This window comes from Trachurus japonicus, chromosome 11 (assembly GCF_045865225.1).
Source record: "Trachurus japonicus isolate A0001 chromosome 11, Traja_1.0".
Taxonomy (NCBI): Eukaryota; Metazoa; Chordata; class Actinopteri; order Carangiformes; family Carangidae; genus Trachurus; species Trachurus japonicus.
Genome location: NC_140917.1, coordinates 33,052,968 through 33,065,092, shown reverse-complemented (window position 1 = coordinate 33,065,092; position 12,125 = coordinate 33,052,968). Strand labels below are relative to the sequence as shown.

At 44.0% G+C, this 12,125-nt stretch overlaps 1 protein-coding gene across 1 annotated transcript; it reads right to left on the bottom strand.

Annotated features, from left to right (window-relative positions):
- Positions 1–4,159: 4,159 nt before the first annotated feature.
- Positions 4,160–5,377, bottom strand: LOC146979169 (zinc finger BED domain-containing protein 4-like). Its single transcript, XM_085790258.1, has 3 exons — positions 5,222–5,377; positions 4,517–5,120; positions 4,160–4,437 (listed from the first exon to the last, which is right to left on the bottom strand). The coding sequence occupies exons 1-3, from the start codon at positions 5,375–5,377 to the stop codon at positions 4,160–4,162; spliced, it is 1,038 nt and encodes a 345-aa protein (XP_085646384.1).
- Between the last annotated feature and the right edge of the window lie 6,748 nt (positions 5,378–12,125).

The following is a 12,125-nucleotide window of genomic DNA, read 5'->3' as shown; positions in this document are numbered from 1 at the left end:
GCACACTGATCAAAAATGGGAATGTCCACTAAAGAGATTGACGGATGTAGAACATATTTAATGGTCCATCAAAAATAATAGAAAAGTGCAACCATGATGATGAAATAAAAATAAAGAAACAAAAGCAACTAAGACAAAAATGTTTCGGCCTACACAGCCATCTTCAGAGTCAAACAGTGGGTGGATCCATACATGTTCCAGGGCCACATGTTGTACTCAAGGGGGGAGTTGTGCAGTTCCCGTCCGGCCTCTGGGGGCTGGTACTGGAAGTGAGCAACTCTCCATTGACCGCCATGTTAAAATAGCTGACTTTACAGCTTAAAAAACATATACAGCCTGGTGCCTTTTATTTTTTTTGGTCTCTACCGATAGTTTCTGTGAACACTGGTGTTGTAGTGTTGTTTAGGCTTCAAATTGTACATAAATGGGGGGTTGGTTACGTTGAGTGACAGGTTCGCAGACAGTTACCGGCCAATAATTGGTTGCTTCGAGTTCAGTGGGCGGGTTCTCGGCTGGCAAACCGCTGCAAATATGGAAAGTAGGCTCCCACTAAAATCCAAGATGGCACAGTTCAAATGGCCATAGTAGGAGCACAGAACAGACTCCCCTAAACCAATGGGTGACGTCACGGTGCTACGTTCATTCTTTTTACAGTCTATGGTACTTCAGGGCGATATTGTACTACATAGTGTGTCATGCAATAGTCTTATAAGATTGCTAAAATTGTAGTGTAAAGAGGCCTTTAGATGTAGTCCTTTTTAGTCACAAGGCCTTTGCACTGCATCCTGGATACCACTGGCCTCTGGTTCTTTTCTAACTGTGTAAAAAAAAAACAGGACCCATCTGGACCCACTCTCTCTTTATCTAAGATTGTGGATAAAGTGATTTAATCTCAGTTTCCTTCATGAATAACTGCTGGTTATTTACCACTCAAGCTGGTGACTGTGGCTCACCTGGCAACTCACATGATTAGACACACCTGACAGCAGCTCTGGTTTTCTCAATGGATGTCAGAAAATTATAAAGTTTTGAAGGGAAAACATTCAAATGCAGCCAAAGTTGCGGTGATTAGGCTTGATAACAAAACCAAACTCTGTGACCTCAGAGCTGTGCCGGTCTTCATTCTGGTAGCGTTACACACGGCTGGTGTCTCTGGAGCACACTGGAGACGTGGCGGGGTGAGGAGCTCTGCAACTGTCAAGGACCTCGGTGTAGAGATGAGGTGAATCATGCTGGAGGGGTTTCGATTTCCCAGGATGAGCTTGGTGTTTACAGGAGAAAACAAGAAAAGGCTGGCTGCCCTGCTGCCTCCAAACCTGATTAAACAGCTAGGTCTGCGTTGTAAAAGGTTGTAGTCTGCTACTTGTCTCTACAAATCACCATACCAGTTTAATTGGAGCTTGGGTCAACACTACTCCACTCTCATCATTTGCATATTCGTTAGATGGATGAAAAACATAAATTTACCAGCTCTACTTCAAGTTCCCTATTAGTGGTACTTCATTTTTCAATATAGCCACAAATAACCCAGGTCATTAACATGAAGGTCAATGATTTAAATTTACTGATTTCCTTTTAAATGTCAGGGCATTAAAATGTGGAGAAAAAAAAACACATTCACCTATTTATCCCTGTTAATCCTGCAGGGTCACTGTGGTGGGGTTATATGTGGCAGTGGACCCAGGGCTGTACTGAGGAAGAGATGGTAATTTCAACAAAACTGTTTCAATAAAGGATTGCATAAAATAAATAAGATATATTTTCTGTTTTGACCCTCATTCATACTGCTGACTCTGTGGATGTGGCAAGTTTGCAGTTTGTGACAGTTCCCCCTGCCACCGGTGACACACCACACCAGCACCCCACACCACCATCCATTTCACATGCCACATGTTAGCCAGGTAGCACGCTACTGCTAGTTTGGTGGGTGCACACAATAGACTACATTTAACACCGTAGCAGGTTTCCTGTGCTATTTCCTCCCATGAGGTTACAGAAACACAGACAAACACATGTTCTGAGTAACACACACTAACACAGTTTGGGGTTACTTTTTTATTGTTTAAATATTGGAGATCATTGTCTGTTTCTTTTCTCACCACAGCACTTCCTGGTTCTGGTCAGTGGCTAAGGACCTGAGCATGGTGTTTGTCTGGCTTTTGTAGTGCCTGAGCGGAGTGGAAGCCTGCTCGGTCCCTCCCCCTGCACCGAACCAACTGATGGGGGTGCTCAAATGTGGTTATAGGTTTATTCCTTGTTCTGGATATTATGTGAATGTTTTGATCATTCCTTTGATGTGTGTTTAGTAAACGTATGATGACTTTGGGTGGGTTTCTGATGGGGAAACAGCCTGTGGGGTCGAATTGAGTACTTAATTGAATTCATTGAAGATGGTGTGGTCCAGTGGGCGGGGCCTGGTCTTCAAATGGTGGGAGAGCTGCACTGCCAGGACAGTTAGAGAAGGGCTGTGATGCTGGGCAGGCCTAGCGAAGTTTCTGATCAGATAATTGTACATATATTTAGTGATGGGCAATCAATAGTGATGGGCAATCGAGGCTTTGTTGAGGCTTCAACACCTTTTTCGAGTAATGATTCATTACTCGCGAGGCTTCACTGACACAGTGCTCCAGTACGACATCTAGTGTTCAATAAAATGAAGTGCAATTGAGACGTGTCATTCATTGGTTCATTGATTGTTTGAGATTTGATTTGCCATGCACACTCCTGTTCAACAAACGTTACATGGTTGTATGGTTTCAAGCTGACACAATAAAAATAAAAATATAAAATAAACATGAAGTTTCTCATTTGGCATATGATTGTGATAGGCTTTCGGTATTGACTTAGCCTGATATAGCTATTAGGCTCTGCTATGAATTACATTCTCCTCTGAAACAAGTCTAAACAGTCTATGGCTTTATACGATGTGAAATGGTGTAGATGGCAAATGTGATCTCATTTCAAAATAGAAAAGAAATATGGCAAGTTCGGCAAAGGACTCGATCTCACGCCTGTGGGGTGAAAGCCCGATGTAATCACGGTGCGCCACCGTCAGTTTCACAATGTGTCGTACGGGACATATTAAATACTTCTGAAGCCCATAGGGTCGTTGACGCTTCAATCGTTACAAATATGCGTGTTACAACGCTTAAATAAATTATTTTTCCTCTGCTCCACATATCATGTTATAGAATTCCTGGTACTGAATGCTACACTTTCCAACCAAATCTCTGCCGCCTCAGTTTCTATGTGCTTCGAAGGCTCAGCTCAGCTCTCACAGAGAACCGAGACAACCAAAACATTGACGGTGCTTCATGAATGACTGAACCACTCAACTGCTTCAAACGTCATCCAAGTGGTTCATACGTCACAAGTCACGTGACCAAACCAAGCCTCGGCACAGTGGTTCGATACAAATGCTCCATGAGCTACCGCGCATGTGTCGGAGCCTTGGGTGTCAGAGACCCATCACTAGCAATCAAGGCTTTGTTGAGGCTTCAACGCCTTTTTCAAGTAATGATTCATTACTCGCGAGTAGTGATGGCCAGATGAAGCCTCATGAAGCATTGAAGCTTTTCATCAAATTGGTTCACTCAAGCACAAAGCTTCTTGGGGCTTCATTTGCTCTACTACGCCATCTACACAATATCACAATGATATTAGTGGTCTGTAGATAGACGTATATTTTGAACTTTGTACTGGTTTAAATAGGCCATTTGTGTTCATAAATGGTAAATGGACTTGCACTTATATAGCGCTTTTCTAGTCACTTGGACCACTCAAAGCGCTTTACACTGTAATGGTCGCATTCACCCTTTCTCACACATTCATACAGCACTGTTCGTAGACAGGCTTTTTTTGGGAGATAATCATTCACACACATTCACACAGGGCAGGTGTGGGTTCAGTGTCTTGCCCAAGGACACTTCGACATGCAGACAGGGGGAGCCGGGAATCGAACCGCTGACCTTCCGGTTAGTGAACGACCCGCTCTACCACCTGAGCCACACCCGCCCGAGTGTTAAGGGAATGGGGGTGAGGACAATGAATATGCTTGTGTTGACGTGGGTTTGTGAGACATTGAATGTGCTTGTGAAAATTATGAAACCATTTTCATTCATTTTTATTGAGAAACAACAATTTTTCTACAGTTTTCAGATTAAGGCGATTTCTTTTTTTTACAAAGGATTTCCCCTGCCTTCGAAAACACCCTTTCGCAAGGCACAGAGGATGCTGGGGTGCTCAAGAAAGCGATGGCGAGCTTGTGCAGGCTGGGGTAGATGTGTTTCTGCCTTTCCCAGTACTTGAGAGGATCCTCTTGTCTGGCAATGTTTGGCTCCATCATGTACCGCTGCACTTCCACAGCGGCATCGGCAGTGACGTTCACTCTTCTTGACTGCATTATTGTGTCGTCCAGGCGACGCCACAGACTAGTGCCTAACAGAGAAAGAGAGTGTGTAAGTTACAGTAGGGACATTCAATGCAATAAACCATTTTATTACTAGTAAGTAATTACCTTGGGTCACAGGCTGAGCAACTTCTTGTGGTGGCGGTGTTGGTGGTGGTGTTGTTGAAGAGGCTGACATGCTGGTTCTCATGACAGCAGCACATTCTGCTGTCAGCCTCTTCACTGCCTCCGCTGCTTTTCCAGGGCTGAAAAACCCAATGTTTTTAAATCGTGGATCCAGCAGCGTTGAGAGAGACATGATGCTCATTGACTGCAGCGTCTGGAGCTTCTCCCTCAGCTGCCTCCTCAGGTGCTCTGCCACTGATGTGCTGACTGGACATCCTGCACGCAGTACCTCATCCTCCAGTGAGTGGTCCAGCATTGACAGAAGAGGTATCACTTTCGACCCAGACACCCTCTTCTCCTCAGAGAGCTCCACAGTCGCATCATTAAACGGCCCAAGAACCCGCATGCACCCAGCAATTACACCATACTCCTCCGATGACAGTGGGGCGATGTCGGTGCTTAGGCTGGCCAGAGCTGCTCCCACAGGTTCTCTCTGGTCAAACAGTCTTTGCAGCATGTGGTAGGTGCTGTTCCACCGAGTCTCAACCTCTTGCATTAGCTTCAGAGTTGGCCTTCCCATTTGCTGCTGTACCTGTGTGAGCATCTCCTGTAAAAACAACAAAAGCAATTATCTGAACTGTCACAGCAGCAGCACCTCAAACAACCAAGCATGATTAAAAAAACTGTTATGAAGTGAAAAAAACTTACTTTGGCAGTGGTGCTGCTCCTGAAGTAGCCCACCATTTTCCGAACTTTGGTCCGGATTTCACACACCACTGGGTTGTGGTCAAGGGCTTTTTTCACAATCAGGTTCAGCGTGTGGGCAACACAAATGGTGTGCCGCATATGCAGCTCCCCGCGCATGTCTCGTCACCCCCGTGAGTTTGATTGACAGGCGACAAGTCGTTCGTCCAATTGATAGCTTTCAGTCACGTGACTTCCCAGTGGCCTGGCGGTCAAAAGCAACATTCCAAAATGGCCCCGCAACGGACTTTCTATGGACAAACAACCGAGTAATGACTTAAATCATCTGCCAGCAGCCGAGAAAGAAAGATATAAAAACAACTTTGAAGTTTTCGGCATTTGTGACCCATGATATTCAACACCAGCTGCTGTATACGAGCTGTTTAAAATGACCAGTTCCCTGCCAAAGCTCGAGTTGGGCAATGTTTACATTTACCTGGTGGAGAATCCATCATCCTCCACCGCTTGCAACCAATATTTCCGGTGTTATGGCTCAACTGGTTTCTGATTAAAAGCCCCATTTTGTAGTTTGTTGATCTTAAAATAATGTTTCTGAACTCAGTAAAGTGGTAGAAATGTACCTGTAACTTTCCTGTGCGGGAACACCGTCCGGTACCGCAGCTCCGCTGAGCTCCACAGTCTGAGCTCCAGCCCGCTGAGCCCAGGCTCCCTGCACCTCTCACCCACAAACCAACCAGCCCTGTGTTGGGCTGCACGGTGACCAGTTGCTCCCCCGGAGCTTTGCTACGCACCGCTACCAACGGCAACAATGACGGCGGTCCGATAGCAGCGCGACCGGTGGCGGCGATGGTAACCCGGCGGGACCGCCGCCACCGGACACGGCAACAGCACCGCCCGCAGCGGCAGCGACACGGTAACGGGGGTCGGGACCGACCGCGGTGCGGCGAGGACGATGTTGTTTAGCGTATTTTCAGAGTGTTTTCCATTAGTTCGTAACTTTAACACGACAGGCTTTGTCATACTGTGCAGTGTTGTGCAGACTAGTGAGAGTAGTGTGGCGCTGACTGTCCGTATGGAGGAATAAGCCAGGCTCACTCACAGAAGCATATTGGCTGCACTAACATGTGAACTGCGGCTTGATTTGTGAATTTGTGACAAATCTGCGGATGGAAGTGCAGCCCAACTGTTGTTCGGTACGGTAACCAGTTAAATCAGACACCAGTTGGGCCATAACACCGGTATTTTTGAAGCAGCAGGGAGCAGTGTGTTTTCCTGCCTTGTCCTAACCAGCGGACAACGGGTAAGTGGATTGTTTTGACCGCCAGGGGGGCGTTCCATACGGGCCGTGACAGCACTGACGTCACATGAAAACTATCAATAGGAGAGACTGTAAGGTGTGACCTGATGTATAATGATCCCTGATTGGGCAAATCTTAAGCATGCACCCAGCTGGTTCCTGTGGGTCCCTCTCCCCCTAGTGTCAACAAGTAAGCAATACAAGTCTCCACAAAAAGTGTGTTTTTACTGCCCCAGTTTTAATGTAATAATGAAAATAATAAAAAAAGACAATATATGAACTATTTCAAATGTCCTTGTTAATTTAAGCCATCATTGGTGGTTATGGGATGTTTACTTCTGCAGTTATAAAGGAAAATAACAATATAATACAGGCGAAAATAGGTCAAATTCCTGTTTGGATGGGTTTTGGACACCAAATATTCATCCCCTAAATTAAATTTTCAAATGGCATTTTACTTATGTAACTAGTGTTCCTAAAAGCCATCAAGTTTGTGATTGGCCCCAATAGGTTATCTGTTGGGGAAAAAAAAAAATCTCACTAAAATCTTCAATTTGGACAGGTTTGGCACACTGGACATCGCCAAGGGACACTCTTTGGAAAAACTCTATAGTGCCTCAGTAGTTTTACATATCAACCTAAAATTTGGTACATATGTGGACAGGGAGTGTGGGAACCATATATGTAAAATTCAACCTGTTTTATAATTAGGATTTTTGAAATATCACCTTTTCACCAAAAATTTCAAACTCGTTTTTTTTAAAAAGTATTTTCAGAAGCTCAATTTTTTTATGGAATGACTCAATTCAATATTTTATAGATATAGATGGAAAGGGACAAAGGTTGTCTTTCATTTAAGCCATAAACCATAGTTGTGGGATTAGTACTTCTGTAGTTATAAAGCTTTAATTGCAGTGATACAAAAACAGGCGGAAATTGCCAAAAATGGCCTCTGCATGAAGAGGTTAACCACACAATAAAATGCTGTTCAGTGCTGGTAAATCATTGCATTTTTAAATGGCTCACCACAGCTTAGTCCAGCACTGGTGTCCTTATTCTCATGCAGGGCCCTGTAATGCCTCAGCATAGATGAGGTGTTATTGTTGTATCCAAGTTCATTGGAACACAACAGACACTTCACCTTGCAAAAGAGAAATAGAAAACATAAAGTAAATAAGGAGAAGTAGTACATTATTATAACTAATATTTTGGGAAAATGCATTTCATGTAATTACTGTGTACATACCTTGTTGGAAGAAATCAGGTCAAAAAATTCCCACACAGGGGAAGTCTTCCTCTTTCTCGCCGGCTCCATGACAGAATAGAGATAATACTCTTCAAACACAAACCACTGAAATCGATGCAGAAAAACTACAAGATGCAGGGGGACCTCCATTGCGTTTCACTGTCCCTTCTATTTTTTTTTTTTTTATTACTTTATTTTTACAGGGACAGTGCACAATTAAGGTAATTGTACCAGAGTTAGCTGACAGCTAATTTACATCTGTTGTCCCTGGACAGGCAGACAGAAGAAACAACGACCGTCAGTACACAAAATACAATACATAAAAATGAGACAATACATAAAGTTCCATCAATGTGATCAGAGTACAGGCCTGTCAATCATAGGTGGTTACACTTTTGTGTTTCTTTTAGCCAGAGCTTTAGGCTGGACTTTCGAACAGCGCGCCAAATCGCAAACCACTTCCTGAACCAGTAGGCGGAGCCGCAGGCCGGCGAGGCTTCGGATGTCATCACCTACGTCATCGATATGCGCTTCGCAAAATACTTCCTGGATTACTCGACACGCGCATCGAAGCCTCGGCATGGCAAGACCCATCACTACTCGCGAGGCTTCACTGACACAGTGCTCCAGTACGACATCTAGTGTTCAATAAAATGAAGTGCAAACGAGACGTGTTCATTGATTGAGATTTGATTTGCCATGCACACTCCTGTTCAACTAACGTTACATGGTTGTATGGTTTCCAGCTGACACAATAAAATCTAAAAATCTAAAATAAACATGAAGTTACTCCGTTTCTCATTTGGCATACAATTGTGATAGGCTTTCGGTATAGACTTAGCCTGATATAGCTATTAGGCTCTGCTATGAATTACATTCTCCTCTGAAACAAGTCTAAACAGTCTATGGCTTTATACGATGTGAAATGGTGTAGATGGCAAATGTGATCTCATTTCAAAATAGAAAAGAAATCTGGCAAGTTCGGCAAAGGATTCGATCCCACGTCTGAGTGAAAGTCAGATGTAATCACGGTGCGCCACCATCAACTTCACAACGTATCGTACAGGACGTGTTAAATATTTCTGAAGCCCATACGGTCGTTGACGCTTCAATCGTTACAAATATGCGTGTTACAACGCTTAAATAAATTATTTTCCTCTGCTCCACATATCATGGTTTAGTAATGTTATAGAATTCCTGGTACTGAATGCTACACTTTCCAACCAAATCTCTGCCGGCTCAGTTTCTATGTGCTTCGAAGGCTCAGCTCAGCTCTCACAGAGAACCGAGACAACTAAAACATTGACGGCGCTTCATGAATGACTGAAGCAGTAAAGTGGTTCATACGTCATCCAAGTGGTTCATGCGTCACGTGATCTTTCCCAACCAAAACATCAACGTGTGACTCGAAGTGACTGCATCATGTGGCTTGAAAAAATGGACTATAGTTTAGGAAATACTTCGGAAGTGTTAATGTTAGATATATGTAATGTATATAATATGTGTGCGCCACTTAAAAGGGAAAAAAAGACACCCCTCCGGGGTATCGATCTCATGTTGTCTGGGCAGAAGCACATGTCTCTAACCACTATTCTACCGCAACAACTTCACAATGGGGCGTACTTAATCTATTGGATACAATAATTAATATGGTAGTGATATAGAAGACCACATGTCTTATTTGGCTGTTACGATAATAACATGTGCTCTACAAATACACACTGGTGTAATTTTTATATGAGGCTAATGCAAATGCAGACTGCCATATGATTTTGGCAAAGTATGCTTTGGGGGTTATTGATTTATGGTTATGTAGGTAAAGAGGGTGTGGTTGAAGACAGGGCAGAGGGTGTGCTTGAAAAACTGGGCAGTGGACGTGCTTCTGTAACATTTTATGAGTTTTTATTCAAAAATAAAAATGTACACAGTGTATGAGGATTCAGGCGGTTTCTCCGTTTTGACAGTATTTCTCCCGCCTTTGAGAATGTACGTTCACACGGCACAGATGAAGCTGGGGTGCAAAGGAAGTGTTTTGCAACTTTGTATAAGTTCGGATAAGTGGCTTTATTGCTGGTCCAGTATTTCAAAGGGTCTTCTTTGCGGTCCAGGGCAGGATCAGACAGATAACGGTTTACTTCAACAATGGCGTTGGCGGTCGCATTTTGTGTTTGCCGCGCCCTGGTGGCATCATTGTCCAGCAGCCCCCACAGGTCAACTCCTGGAAAAAAAACATCAGACCCATCAATACAAATGTCATTTTGTGTCGTTATTCATGATTAAATAATAAAAAAAGAAATACCGGTGGAGGCTGCTGCTGTTGCTGGAGGATCACTCTGAGTTCCTTGTGGAGTGGACGGTGGCTGCTGCGCAACATGAATGACTTTTGTGCACTCTGAGATCAACTCAAACTCAAAAGTACTTTATTATTCCGTTAGGAACTTCGTTGCGGAAGGACATCAAAAGTGCAGGTGCAAAACAACAATCCACACATACATACCACAGCCATACCCAACACAATAATAATACATATTCCTACAACCACACAGATTAGGCGCTCCTTAACAAACGTCGCCACTCTCGGGCTGGAAAAGCCGAATGTTTTAAACCTTGGGTCCATCATCGTCACCACTGACAACAAGCTCTCCTTCTCCTTATCTTGCAGTCTGTCCAACAGGCACCTGATGAGGTTTCGTACCAGATGTTTGGCCATGCCAGTGGACAGCTGCGGCTCAAGCTGTTCAATGGTGTGGCGAAGGACCCGGTAGAGGGGGATGACCTTAGAGGCCGACACTCTTTTTTCCTCCGACAACTCTACAGTGGCCATCTGGAATGCTGCCAACACCTGAAATGACATTGTCAGAATACATAAACTGTGTAGCAACCTTGGTTACATTGCTGTTGTTGTGTAGTGACTAAACCGTTAATGACTGCGAAATACATACCTTAATGCACTCTTCAGTGCTTTGATACTGTAGGTGTGTGAGTGGGGTCAGGTCAGTGTTGAGTGAGGCAAGTGCTGCTGCCACTGGCTCTCTTTCTTCGAACATTCTTTGCAGCATGTCGAAGGTGCTGTTCCAGCGGGTGTCCACCTCTAATATCAATTTTCGTGCACTGCGGCCAGTTGCTGCTGCATGTGGACAAGCCTCTGTTTTGCCGTTGTGCTCGTTTTAAATAGGGTGACAATTTTCCGGGTCAAGGCTTGGAACTCATCAAGGCCCAGAGTTGCTTCGATGGAATTCTTAACCACAAGATTGAGGCAATGTGCAATGCACATGCTGTGCCTGAGGTTTGAGGTTATTTGCTGCAGCAATCATGTTACTGGCCGAGTCCGTCACTATACAGCGCACTTTGTTCTTTAGACCCCACTCATCCAACATTGAGTCGACCTCGGCGGCTATGTGGGCAGCGGTGTGGGTCCTTGGAAAAGGCGTTGTCCCCAGAAGAGCAGTGGACAGCTGGTCACTTTCATTAATAAAATGACATGTGACTGCAAGATAGGCATCTGTGTTTATAGATGTCCACATGTCCGAAGTGAGACTCACAACGCTTACAACTTTCTGGAGTGCCGCCTTTGCCTTCTCCTTCTCCTCCTCATATTTTGTAGCCACCATTGCTTTTACAGCTTTTCTCATTGGCAGAGAGTAGGTGGGGTCCAGCTCGGCCACAAACTCCCTGAATCCAACATCCTCCACCATAGAGAACGGCTGCGAATCCTTGATGATGAAGTTAACCAAAGCTTCATCCAGGTCTCGCTTTCTATTGCCTAATAAAGAAGAACAATGCATTAGGTTACATATAGACTTACTGAAATGTATCACAAGGTAATATAAAACACACTTGTGGGAATTATCATGTGTAGGTCTACCTGGGTTACTTGCAATAGGGGGCGGCTGCCTGTTCTCTGGTGCCGGATCAGTGTCTCTGCCATGCTTGGCACGCACATGCCTCAGCATGGAGGAGGTGTTGCTGTATGCCAGCTTTGCATCACACAACATACACTGGACCTGTGAAACAATGTTCACAAAGTTCATCCCGATTTGAATGCATTCACGCTAAGGACAATAATTGTGTTATTACGTTCTGACTATCTCAACAGTGACATTGTGCTCGAGGGCTTGGCAGCTTTCATTGTCAATTAATTCACCCACAGTTGAAATAAAAATAACACGCGTATCTCTCTCTCTATATATATATATATATCTATAAATGTATAAGAAGTGTATCTATATATTTATGTAATATTATACTATATCAGGACTATATCTATATAACTAATTTATCTAACTATATTATCTACCTGTCTGTCATATTCTCCACAAAATACACAAAATACACTAATCTCTCTCTCAATCGCAACAAACCAA

Coding starts and splice junctions, on each gene's coding strand:
- LOC146979169 (XM_085790258.1), bottom strand. CDS start 5,377: ATGCGCGGGGAGCTGCATATGCGGCACACCATTTGTGTTGCCCACACG. Junction 5,121..5,221: donor GGAGCAGCACCACTGCCAAA/GTAAGTTTTTTT, acceptor TTGTTTTTACAG/GAGATGCTCACACAGGTACA. Junction 4,438..4,516: donor TGCTCAGCCTGTGACCCAAG/GTAATTACTTAC, acceptor TTTCTCTGTTAG/GCACTAGTCTGTGGCGTCGC.